We start from the raw sequence: 12,665 nt of genomic DNA, 5'->3' as shown, positions 1-12,665 counted from the left end.
AGGCTGGGTGCCGGCTCCCTCGCCCACCGGGAAAGTGGGTTACGGAGGCAAGAGGCTCAGCTCAGACGCTGGCAAAGGAGCATCCAGCCACAGAGAGACCAGAGAACACCTTCTTTTTGGCCGCCTTCTCTTCATCTTTTCTAGAGGGTTTTATATTTTGTACTCTCTCCTTTCAAATTTTGTTTCTTTGACTTTTCCCCACCTCTTCTCGGGTTTCTGAGGGCTTTGTTGAGTCTTAGAGGCAAAAGAGACTGAGCGAGGGAAAGAGAGAGGCAAAGTGGAAAGGACCACAGATTGGCAAAGCCCGTTACGCCTTTGCCGTGGATGAAAGCCCTCCGTTTGTAAAGCCCTCTCGGCGAGCAGCAGGCCCACGCACGTCCTCCAGAGTAGCCCGCGACCCGCACCTCGGCGTGGCCACCATGGTCGCCAGAGTTCAGCCTGATCGGAAACAGTTGCCGCTGGTCCTACTGAGATTGCTCTGCCTTCTTCCCACAGGACTGCCCGTTCGCAGCGTGGATTTTAACCGAGGCACCGACAACATCACCGTGAGGCAGGGGGACACGGCCATCCTCAGGTAGGGCTTTCGGGCAACTTTTCTGTGGCGCTTAAGAGTGTGTGTGTTCTCCATGAACTCCAGCTCCTGATGCTGCAGGCTTGTGCTGTGTGTGTGCGTGTGTGTGTGTGTGTGCGCGCCTTTTACAGACTGGTCGAGGTATCTGCCAGCAAATTTCAAGGGGATTCTGGTCACTGTCAAGGATCAGCAGGGTTGGTTAAATGTTGTTTCGTTCCTAGGATCTTGCTTCTCTTGCTGAGAAAGGCTAATTTCATCCATGGTGTTAGTGACATTCGGGCAGTATTTTTGCTTTTGTGACTGCAGATGCTTTGTACTTAAGAGTTTTGTTGGGGTTGCTTAACTGAGAAAGAAGAGTTTGTTGAATTATGGCGCTCAGAGAGTGGTACACAGTATTGCATTCTCCGTGGTGTATGTGTGTTTGTACGTGTGGATACGTACAGAAAGGCTCTCGCTCTGCCCCAGCAATAGTTTGGATAGGAGACTTTCCGTAAGGATCTTCTAATTGACATGGAGGACAATAAATCAATCTTAGAACTTTGGTTGATTACTGAGCCTTTTCTGGAATGTGGATAGAAATCAACACAAGAATGAACAGAAGGGAAAAAAAAAAAAAGGAACTTGCCGAATTGCTAATATTTAAGAATAGGAGTGTTAAGCACAGAGGTTAGGAAAGAATTAACCTGGCATTAAATGGATATTTCAAATTGATCATTGACCTCAGCGTCTTATCTCTATGCAGCTCTGTCAAACTCCGAAATATAATTTGGGATTGAAATTTGGAAAGGAAGAGTCCCAAGTCCTTGGAGTTTGACCCCTGTAAGGGACAGTGAGCTGGAGAAACTCAGATGGAACCTAGCCATAATTCTGTTTCTAAAGAGCTGCTAGCCTGTTTTCCTGTGTTTCTTTTCTCTCTTTCCCCTCGCCATCCACTGCATATACTCCTTGTCCTTTTTTTATAGCTTTCCTTGAATTTCTATCAGATACTAAAAATAAAAAATAAATAAATAAATGAATAATGAAAGAAAATGTTCTCCTTGGAGATCTTTTAAAATCTCATTTCATCCAAATGAAATGACCTAGTGTCAGTCTGTCTCTCTGGCTAATATTGTTCGTTGTGGCAATAAAAAGCAGTATCTGATAGAAAAGAAGCATCTGATCTGTGTGCAAGGAGCTGATAGTGCATAAACCCTGGGGCATCGGGGAGCCGTTCTATAGCAGAGCTGCCTACAGCAGCAAAGTTTTCTTTCCTTTTCTCAGAAATAAATTTGGTTGGCTGTCACAGTGTCCTGCTTTGGGATCTCTTGCCTTGTTAGAGAGGGATGTGTAGGTTGTGTGTTGTGGTGTGTGTATGTTGCTGCGGAGTATAAAAACTAAGAAAATCCTAATGTGTAAGTGCTCCTGTCTTCATTTCCTGAGCATTGCGTGATTATGAATCCCAAAGATCCTACCATCCGAAGCATATTTTCCCTTCTAGCTCTCTCCAGCCCTGTGAAACCTGCATGTGTGATTTATCCACATGGAGTAATAAGATTTATAGAGTAATTTATCTGTTTGCAGAGGGATTTGGACATGATGCAGAAAATATTTTCGCAAACACATAAGCATGCCATGTCAACTGCTAGCATTCATATTCCCTAATGTCATTAACCCTTTACAAGTGAAGCACTCTATATAAATTTATGCTATTCTTAGCAAGATTTGTTTTCACTGAATTATAAGAATGAATATGGGAAAAGTGAATACTCTGGGTGTATAAGTTTTTATGTTAATGTCCATGAAATGAACTTTGTAAGGTCTTTCTAAGTCAGCATCACCTCTATCTTAAGCTATAGTTATCAAAGAGTTAGATAAGCATGTAAATGTTAATTTAGAAGAAAGAAGGTATTCTTATATTTTCGTACATTGTATGCATACAACTCTATGTCTATGAGAGGCAGTCTTACTACATAAATATCTATATATGATATATATGTGCTTCTGTGTGTCTATGGCTCAAAAGAAATGGAGTTTTTAAGCATTACACTTTAGTAGACATTGCAGTATGGAAATGGGGTGGGTAGTGAGCACAGAGAATAAATATAGAAGCAGTCATTCCCTGGGAAAGAGAAGATAGACAAACAGAGCATGCAGAGAAGTCACCTGTGAGAGCCCATTGCTTTCCCAGACCTCACCTAATGTGCCCTCTTTTTTGTTTCCTTTGCCTTGGACAAGGCTTTATTTCTGGGTTGGTGGAGCTCTATCAGAAGTAACTATGGAGAGAGTTCCCTTTGTTTTTCGTAGCTGACCTTCTTCTCAGTCTCTTTAACTGAATCCAGTAAGCTTTGTGGGTCAGTTTGCTGGTGAAGATTGGCACTCTTGCTTTCTGTTTACAAGTCTAGCCTGGGAAAGCCTTGCTTCCACTTTATTTTTGACATTTTACTGGGAGCATGAGCTTCCAGGGGAGGAGAGGAAGGAGAACTTGATTCGTTGGAAGCCACAGTAGGTGTTTGGCACTGAGAAAGTGAAATGGCAAGGGGAAAAAAAAATCCTGTCTCAGTGAGTCTGTGGCCCTGAATGATCTGAAATGGCAACAGGAAAGAAGGGAGGTTTGTAATTCTGGTGGTCCAGTGACAGAAGTTTGGCCGACTGTCCCCAAAACATTTACCTTTACTGCCTTACTTCCATGAAACAAGTGTTTTTCGGGGGGAATTGATGCTTACTTTTGTATAATTATGATCTTTGATGTAAATGTGTATCTTGATAGGACAGTATATACTAGTCTTGGGGTCTTGCTCTGTAATTTCTATCTTTTGGAAGAAAGAAAAGAAAGACTCTAGAATGAAGGTGATAAAACTAGGTGGAAAGAAAGATAATCTCACGTGTACCAACCTAAGCCTGTTGTTTCCCAGAAGGGATTCTAGATCTTTATGAGCACCTTTATGAGATCCTTTAAGAGTTAAAGGAAACCACAGTACCATCTTCCATCTCAAAGGCAAAGGATCAAAGTGTGATTCACAGACCAGTGGCAGCCACAGCAGCTCCTGGAGTGCCTTCCTAAATCCTACTGAACCAGAATCTTCATTTCCATTTGTTTGCACAGTAAAGTAGGAGACACAGTTACCCACAGGACTTTACTTGTGCGGAAGTCTCAGTTGCTTTTCTGAACGGAGCCCACCTGCCTCACTGCCACCCCCGCACAAGTGTAGCAGTTCATCAATTACTGGATAAGTTTCTAGCACTGGTCCTTCCAACCCTCTATCCTTGTACCCAGGCTCCCATAGGGATTCACTTCCTGGTTAATCTTGGCAGCTTGAAACCATGTAACTCTTGTGATAAATTAAGGGAAAAGTGAAAATAGTCTTCCAATCTGACCTTTAAAATTTCATTTTTAATAGTCCCACTAACTGTATTTTCAATATTAGCAGCATATGTCTGGAAAGATCATTATAAAATAATCAATCCCAATATATCTGCTCATAAGGTAACTCCAAAAATTATATATACCTGCATATCTGGACATATTGCGTAACTGCATATGTGGTAAAATCAGAGGGTCCACACTAGTGTTGTGACTTTAAATATTTAAAATTGGGGGCATTGAAGTTGCATTTATTTCACAATTCTGACCCTATTTGATGTTTTCAGGATATTATAATACCTTTTATGGTGATAACATTTTTACCATTTAAATGTAAATGTACCTAATAAGTGTTAGGTATAAGAAACTAAGTACCTAAGTTTAAAATAGTTAATTTTTTAGTTTTTCAAAATCTTTGGTCTTTTATTTCCTTGTTTGTTTCTACAGTAGGAGAAAAAGCAAAAACATTAAAAAGATGTGATTATTTGACAGTAAAATGTAAAAATTTTGTGCAACTTTTAAGAGAAAAATGGCTTCTCTTCTTTAAAGCATCTGGCACGCCTACATTCACAAAGAAACTGTCAACAATCAAACAAACTCCTGACACAGTATGTGATTTTTCTACCACTTATAATTATTCATTATTTGAAAACAAACTTTGTGGGCATGGGTCTATAGGGAGACTTTGAGACAGTTATGAAGTTTTCTTTTTCTGTAGTTAACTCACTAAAGGTAATCAAAATTTATTTAGGTTATTATGATACTTTAAGGACTGTTCATTGCCCATTAAGTCCTTTATCAAATATACGTGGTAAATAATGGAGTAAAGTGTGCTATATCTTGTCTAAGAATGTGGCAGTTGTATACGTTTTTAAAAGGATGTTTATGCACTTAATGTCACTTGCTGTTCATTTATGTCCTGAGGAACACAGCAGACAAATCTCATGTGACAAATACAAACTGTGGTAATTTGTGTGTCTCTAAGAATGAAACACATACATACAACACGTGTTAAGGTGGTTGTTCTAGGTAATTTGACTTCAAATGAATTATTTTTAGAATCGTGGAGTGTGAACAAGCAAAAATGACTGACTCATCCACTAAATCAGTTGGTGAGGGTTAAACATTTGTGTTTCTTGAGGCTGGTTCCACATAACAGCAGACTCAGGCAGAAGAAGGATTAGTGCATTTTGCTGTAGTCTTTGGGAGCTCCAAGTACAAATGTCTGTGACTCACCTGGTAGGAGGTTGCCTGATTGTGTGCTGGTACCCCTCACTGTCATCACCTGAGCCCAAGAGAGCCTGCCCTTTCAGGCCACAGTTTATGGCCATTGGCCCTGTTCTCCTGTGAATATCCTGCCTGTTACTTTGTACAACTCAGCAAAGCTAGGCTCTAATTTTGGATCTATCCTTGCATGCTACATGACTTTGAGAATGTCTCTTAAATATTTTGAACTTCAGTTTCATTTAAAAAATGATGAAATTACCTATTTTAGTTACTCTATGGGATTGTTTTAAAGAGCCCACAAGAGGTTAAAGTAGTTCACTTTGGTGAATTGTAAACTGCTACATAAAGCATAAAGTGTTAGTGGTTTTTCAACTACATGTAGCCAGTTGTTTAGACTTTAGGGGGCTCTTTTTTTTTAGACCAGAGTTTCTCAAACTTGAAGGTGTATCCAAATTACCTTGAGTGTTCGTGAAAATGAAGATTACCTGGCCCCTACCTTCAGAGTTTCTGATTCAGTTCTCCGGTAGGTGCTGAAGTCTACATTTGTAACAAGTTCTCAGATGATGCTGGTGCTGCGGGACCGAGCCACAGTTTGAGAACCACCAACTCTTGCTGCTACAAGTGTGTTCTGTAGATGAGCATCTTTCATATCATATAGTCATTTGCTAAATTCCAAAATCTCAGGGCCTATTCCAGACCTACAAAATCAGAATCTGCATTTTAAAAAGTTCCCAAGTGATTCATAAGCACATTAAAGTTGGAGAAATGCTGCTGTAGAGAGTTCACAACCATGGCTGCATGCTACACTCTACTGGAGGTCTTTTAAAAAACAATGAAGCCACATATTCCCTACTCTCAGAAATTCTGATTGAATTAGTTTGGGGTGGGGCTTGGACATAGGTATTTAAAAAATGATTCTGATATGTACACTGAGTTGAGAACTGCTCCTTTACTGGTTGAAAAATCTCTTTTACAAACCATGTTCAGGGCAGCACTTACTAGACGTGTAGTAAAAAAATATAGTCATGTGTGTGGTTTGGGAAATATTTCAACAGCAAAGATGTGCAAATTCAATTGAGAGAGAGGAAAGAGATCCTCATAGATCCATTTCCTTACCACACAATCTCATCCCTACAATGTCATGGAAAATGGAGTGGATGTTAAAATAATCCATATTATTTTAATGTGGTTCCAATTTACATAATATCTCTTGAAATAGCATTAAAGCTTGACTTTTTAAATCCTGTTGTTTGTGTTCGCTCTTTCATTTATGTTAGGCAAGACACAAAAGATACAAAACAGTTCTAGATTTTCTTTTTAAAGGGAGAAAAGAGACTATATTTAGTCAAGGAAAATATCTTTGGTCTTATTCAAACAGGCTTACTTCTGTGTACTTATGTTGTCATATCTGCCACAAATATGATTTTCAAAATATTAGCTAGATGTTTGTAGAATTCATTTCAACTCTACATGATGATGTCTACATGAAACTAATAGTCAAGTGTTTATGTCAAAGATAAAGGATTTTTATCAAGGATATAAGTTCAGAATGTTCAGCAAGTAGCGTCGTCCCATGGTATCTGTGGGAGATTGGTTCCAAGACCCCCCTCAATACCAAAATCTGCAGATGCTCAAGTCCCTTGTATAAAATGGCATAGTATTTGCATATAACATATGCACATGCTCTAGTATACTTTAAATCATCTCTAGATTACTTATAATACCTAATATAATGTAAATGCTATGTAAAAAGTTGTAAATAAAATGTAAATGCTATGTAAATAGTTGCCAGTGCTCTGGCAAATTCAAGCTTTGCTTTTTGGAACTTTCTGGAATTTTTCTTCCAAATATTTTCAATCTGCAGTTGGTTTGAATCCGTGGATGCAGAATCCATGGATACAGAGGGCCGACTGTAGTCAGAAGACCAAGATCTAAACATCCTGAAATAGTCTGATCTATTAAATAAGTAAAAGTGATAGTTACTTGGCCTACTACGCATGCAAGCTATTTTTATGATCAGATGAGATACTATGTATCCAAGTGTTCTGTAAACTATAAAATGTAAGCTCTTAATAAGATTATTATCATTATATTCACAGTAGGAAATAACTTTTATAAAATTAGATAACAATAAAATAAGCTTTTTATCTTTATTTCTATGGTTAAGTTTGGCCATTTGGTCTAAGATGGCCATTTCTTTTCAAGTCCTTTAAAGTCATATGTATCTTATAGTTGAGTTTGTTATCAGGAGTGCAGGATGAGTGAACACATTTTTATAGTCACCTGTAATCAAAACATAATCTCAAGTTAATGAGTGATTAACCTTCGCTGAAGAAAACACTTTGCTTCAGAATTTGTTAATTACTATAGGGTAGATTTGTAGAAATTTAGAAGAGGAAAGTCCTTGGAGATTAGGCAGTCTCATCTCACTTTAAAGAGATATAACTGAGAGGAGAAAAATTTAGTTGGTTGTCTAAAGATTCAAGTGACCATTTGAGAGCTAGATTCATGTCTCCTATTTCTCATGTCAGAGATCTTTATTCCAAATAAAGAGCTGAAAATTATCTTCTTGGTTTTCATGTTATAACATGATATGCCTTTTTTTGTTTTGAAATTGTAAGCTATTTTTTAATTTCTTCCTCATGCTTTTATGTTTCCAAATTTTCTATGATGAATAAATATTATTTTTAAAGCAAAGAAAGGAAAGAAAATGAAATATGAGTTAGCCAGTGGTCAATAAATATCTACTGATCATCTACTCAATGTCAGGCACTACATCAATGACATTCAATGCAATAGGACTCTCTTCCTGAAACTTTTTTTTTTTTTAACATCTTTATTGGAGTATAATTGCTTTACAATGGTAAGTTAGTTTCTGCTTTATAACAAAGTGAATCAGCTATACATATACATATATCCCCATATCTCTTCCCTCTTGTGTCTTCCTCCCACCCTCCCTATCCCACCCCTCTAGGTGGTCACAAAGCACTGAGCTGATCTCCCTGTGTTATGTAAATGCTTCCCACTAGCTATCTATTTTACATTTGGTAGTATATATAAATCCAGGCCAATCTCTCACTTCTCCCAGCTTACCGTTCCCCCTCCCCCACTCTGTGTCCTCAGGTCCATGCTCTACATCTGCGTCTTTATTCCTGTCCTGCCACTAGGTTCTTTAGAACGATTTTTTCTTTCTTTCATTTTTTTTTTTTTTTTAGATTCCATATGTATTTGTTAGCATACGGTATTTGTATTTCTCTTTCTGACTTACTTCACTCTGTATGACAGACTCTCGGTCTATCTACCTCATTACAAATAGCTCAATTTCATTTCTTTTTATGGCTGAGTAATATTCCATTGTATAAATGTGCCACATCTTCTTTATCCATTCGTCTGTTGATGGACACTTAGGTTGCTTCCATGTCCTGGCTATTGTAAATAGAGCTGCAATGAACATTGTAGTACATGACTCTTTTTGAATTATGGTTTTCTCAGGGTATATGCCCAGTAGTGGGATTGCTGGGTCATATGGTAGTTCTATTTGTAGTTTTTTAAGGAACCTCCATACTGTTCTCCATAGTGGCTGTATCAATTTACATTCCCACCAACAGTGCAAGAGGGTTCCCTTTTCTCCACATCCTCTCCAGCATTTACTGTTGGTAGAGATTTTGATGATGGCCATTCTGACCAGTGTGAGATGATATCACACTATGGTTTTGATTTGCATTTCTCTAATGATTAATGATGTTGAGCGTTCTTTCATGTGTTTGTTGGCAATCTGTATATCTTCTTTGGAGAAATTTAGGTCTATTTAGGTCTTCTGCCCATTTTTGGATTGGGTTTTTTTGTTTTTTTTGATATTGAGCTGCATGAGCTGCTTGTAAATTTTGGAGATTAATCCTTTGTCAGTTGCTTCATTTGCAAATATTTTCTCCCATTCTGAGGGTTGTCTTTTCGCCTTGTTTATGGTTTCCTTTGCTGTGCAGAAGCTTTTAAGTTTCAGTAGGTTCCATTTGTTTATTTTTGTTTTTATTTCCATTTCTCTAGGAGGTCATGATATGCCATTTTTTACCCCCCTAAAAAATTATGCTAGTCTCCTATGATTTGTCCCTCTTGGAGACCCGACTAGCTTCAGTAAGGTTGTGGTCTCAGTTGGCAGGCTCTCCTTTGCACAGGCTCAAAGGGTATTCTACCCATTGCAGACACTGTAGATTGTATCAAATTCTTTCAGGAAGGTAGATCTTTTATTTTCTAATTTGTACAAAAGTTACTTTTGGCTAAAATTGGGACTGATTATGTTAAATTGGGAGGAACTGGAAATAGATCTAGACCTGTCTCTTGGGATGGCAGAGGCACTGCTGCAGGTGCCTGGGGAGTTTCTGGTGTGACATGCAGGACAAGGTCTCATGAAGCTTTCTTAGCAGGTGAGTGGCGGAGCCAAGGAAGGTACGACATGGTACACAAAGAAAAAGGGCAGAGCACAGTAAGGGGAAAATAACAGGTCAGCAGCTTTTCGTGAGCTCCCCATGGAGGCAGGCAGTGTTACAGGGAGTTCTGTCAGCTCCTAGTAGAGACTCAGCCTCAAGACTGAGGCTCAGAGAAGAAACAGAGTCCTTGTCTTAAGGGCTGGCTTGAACAGGGCAGAGAACTCAGTAATAAGGGATATTCCTCAGACATATTACCAAGATAGGTAACTTGGTCAAGGAGTAAAAGAGAGGGATGTAGTCCCTAGAACTGAAGCTCTGTGTCAAAGCTATTGTAACAAGGGGTGACATGGAGATGCAAGTCAGAGTGCTGAGCCCCATCTTTTTAAACTCTTGCTGTGTAAGTTCAGGATCATAAAACCTGGTCCAGCTTTGTGAGGTAAAGATGAAGACAAACATCTGAAATGAAGTAGGAATTGACACTACTTAGACCTTCCAGACTCCAGGTAGTTCGCAGAACCATGGACCCGAGCTCACCTGACTATCCCAGACGTGTTGTTTTCCAGTATCAATCTAGAAATGTCACCAGATCCTTCAAAGGCTTCTCATCATCTACAACATGAAGGCAGAACTCCTTAGCATGGATAACTCTCCATGACCTGCTACCTCACTGGGTCCACTAGTTCAGAACCACTTACAGTTGGCGCTCATGAGCATGCTAGTGTGTGTGCACACACAATGCTGGTTCTTACGTTTCTTCATGATGCTCTCTCTGCCTGGAACCTCTTCCGCCTCTCCACCCCTCCCACCACACTTCTTTGCTAGGTTGCCTCTTTGCCGCTCTTTCAAGGCTCAAGGTTAGTTCTGGTGCTATCTAATTCAAGTAATCTTCCGTAATCTTCCCAAAGTGGTCTAAGTACCTTATTTATTATTGCTGATAGCTTCTGTGCATACCTCCCCTTCAGCTTAACTGAGATACAGTTGACAAATAAAATTTCATATACTTAAGGTGTACAGAAGGATGATTTGATATATGTACCAATTGTGAAATGATTACTAAAATCAAGCTAATTGACATATCTGTCACCTCATATAGTTATCTTTGCGTGTGTGTGTCTGAGAACACCCAAAATCGACTCTGCTAGCAAACTTCAAATATACGATACGACATTATTAACCATAGTCACCATGCTGTACTTTAGATCCCCAGAAATTACTCATCTTATGATTGAAAGTTTGTACCCTTTGACTAATATCTCCCCATTTCTGCCACCCCTCCAGCCCCTGACAGTCACCATTCTACTTTCTGCCTCTCTGACTTTGACTTTTTTAGAGTCTGCATATAAGTGAGATAATGCAGAACTTATTTTTCTCTGCCTAGCTTATTTCATTTAGCATAATGTCCTCCAGGTTTATTCACATTGTCACAGATGGCAGGATTTTCTTCTTTTTTATAGCTGAATAATATTCCATTGTGTGTATATAGATATAGGTATAGGTTTCATACTTTCTTTATCCATTCATACATTAGTGGATGCTTAGGTTGTTTCCATATCTCGGCTGTTTTGAGTAATGCTGCAAAGAATACGGAAGTGCAGGTGTCTCTTTGAGATACTAATTCTGTTTCCTTCACAAATATACCCAGAAATGAGGTAACTGCAGTATATGCATACCTCAATGTAGCATTTACTACACTTAAAAATTCTATCCACTTGTATCTTGCTTCAGATGTACTATCAGCCCTTCAAAGGCAGGTGTTTCATCTACTTTACCTTTCCATTCCAGAATTTAGCTTAGTACCTACAGGTGCTCAGATAAATATTTGCTCACTGAATTGAACAGAGAGGGATAGTCATAGTATAAATCAAGCAGAGCAGAAATTTATTTATAAAAGAGGAAATAAATTAGGAGACGTGGATGAAGGAAGTTATGTTAGTGGTGAAATCAACCACCCCTGGAGTGATTGTGGATGTGTGGTTGAAAAAGACATAGTAAAATAAGAGATTGATTCTCTTCTGATCATTAGTAGGGTGGATTAGGGGGTTTGGCTGGAGATACTTTGAACATTCCCTGTTGCAGCTACTCTATTTGAGGATGGCTTTCTAGAGAAGGTCAAATAGGGTTTTTTTTTTAGGAGAATCCCAAAGCTTCAGTCACAGGGGCCCAGACAAATTATGCTCCTTCCTCTGACAGATTAGCAGCTCTGACAGAGCTAAGAGTCACTCAGTGCTCCTGATGTGAGGCATGTCCACTGTCTGAAGAGTGAGCTCAGCCTCGCAGGGAGCTGTAAGAAAAGGGATATACTTTCCGGGAACTGCTGAGACTTTCTCCCTCTAGCGGTGGCTGTGGACTTTCGGGGGCTAAGTTGGGGATTTGGGAGCAGGATTGTTGTGCAACAGGTATATTCACCTGATCTGTTCTACTTTGTTGTGAAATGAGGCAAGGGGCAGATCACTCACATTCATTTGACTCGGAGTAATTATTCATACTGAACAATGATGCTTACCTGAGATTTGCAGTGTAGGGTTCATTACTCAGTCCTGGAGAAATTCCAACTTGAATGTACAGTGGGCTTTGTAATAATCCCAAATTCCCTTTTGTGCATCTTGCCATAATGCACAAGGGCATTATTTGTATTAGGTCAGAGGGAAAATGCAACCCAGTTTCTCATACAATACTGCATTAATATTTATTCCTTTATAATTTTTGATGATGCGTTTCTATATTGAATGTTTATATCTTGAAGTTATCTAAGTTAGTAACATCCTTTCTCAAGTTGTGCTTTAGACATGCTACTGTTTGCCACGCTACCTTTCTAGGAACAAAAGATAACAACGAAAGTGATGCAGTCCAGTACTAAGTCATGAATAGCCAAAATACACGTGAAAATATTAAATGGGAAAAATAATTGGTTTCCTTATTTCTAATCTTTGTGTTTCTTCAGTCACACCTTGTTCTACCCTATCTACATCAGGGCTGTTTATTTTATGGGGTTTAAGCCACATACAGCTGCCAATTTCTGGCTGATCTTCATCTTGAGATAACCAAAGATTGCTGTCTTCTTGTGTATGTTCATGGTGCAATTGCGTGAGCATATCTTACGATC

The 12,665-nt window shown here is 39.0% G+C and overlaps 1 protein-coding gene across 1 annotated transcript in view; it reads left to right on the top strand.

The window, feature by feature from the left end:
- The first annotated feature begins 371 nt into the window (after positions 1-371).
- LSAMP (limbic system associated membrane protein) overlaps positions 372-12,665 on the top strand; it is a 643,487-nt gene continuing 631,193 nt past the window's right edge. Inside the window, exon 1 of the mRNA XM_060010684.1 lies at positions 372-574. Coding sequence (XP_059866667.1) covers positions 420-574 — 155 coding nt within the window. The 5' untranslated portion in view covers positions 372-419. The remainder of the gene's footprint in view (positions 575-12,665) is intronic.

Source organism: Delphinus delphis, chromosome 4 (genome assembly GCF_949987515.2).
Source record: "Delphinus delphis chromosome 4, mDelDel1.2, whole genome shotgun sequence".
Taxonomy (NCBI): Eukaryota; Metazoa; Chordata; class Mammalia; order Artiodactyla; family Delphinidae; genus Delphinus; species Delphinus delphis.
Note: the sequence above shows the minus strand (reverse complement) of the source record. Positions and strands in the feature narration are given on the sequence as shown.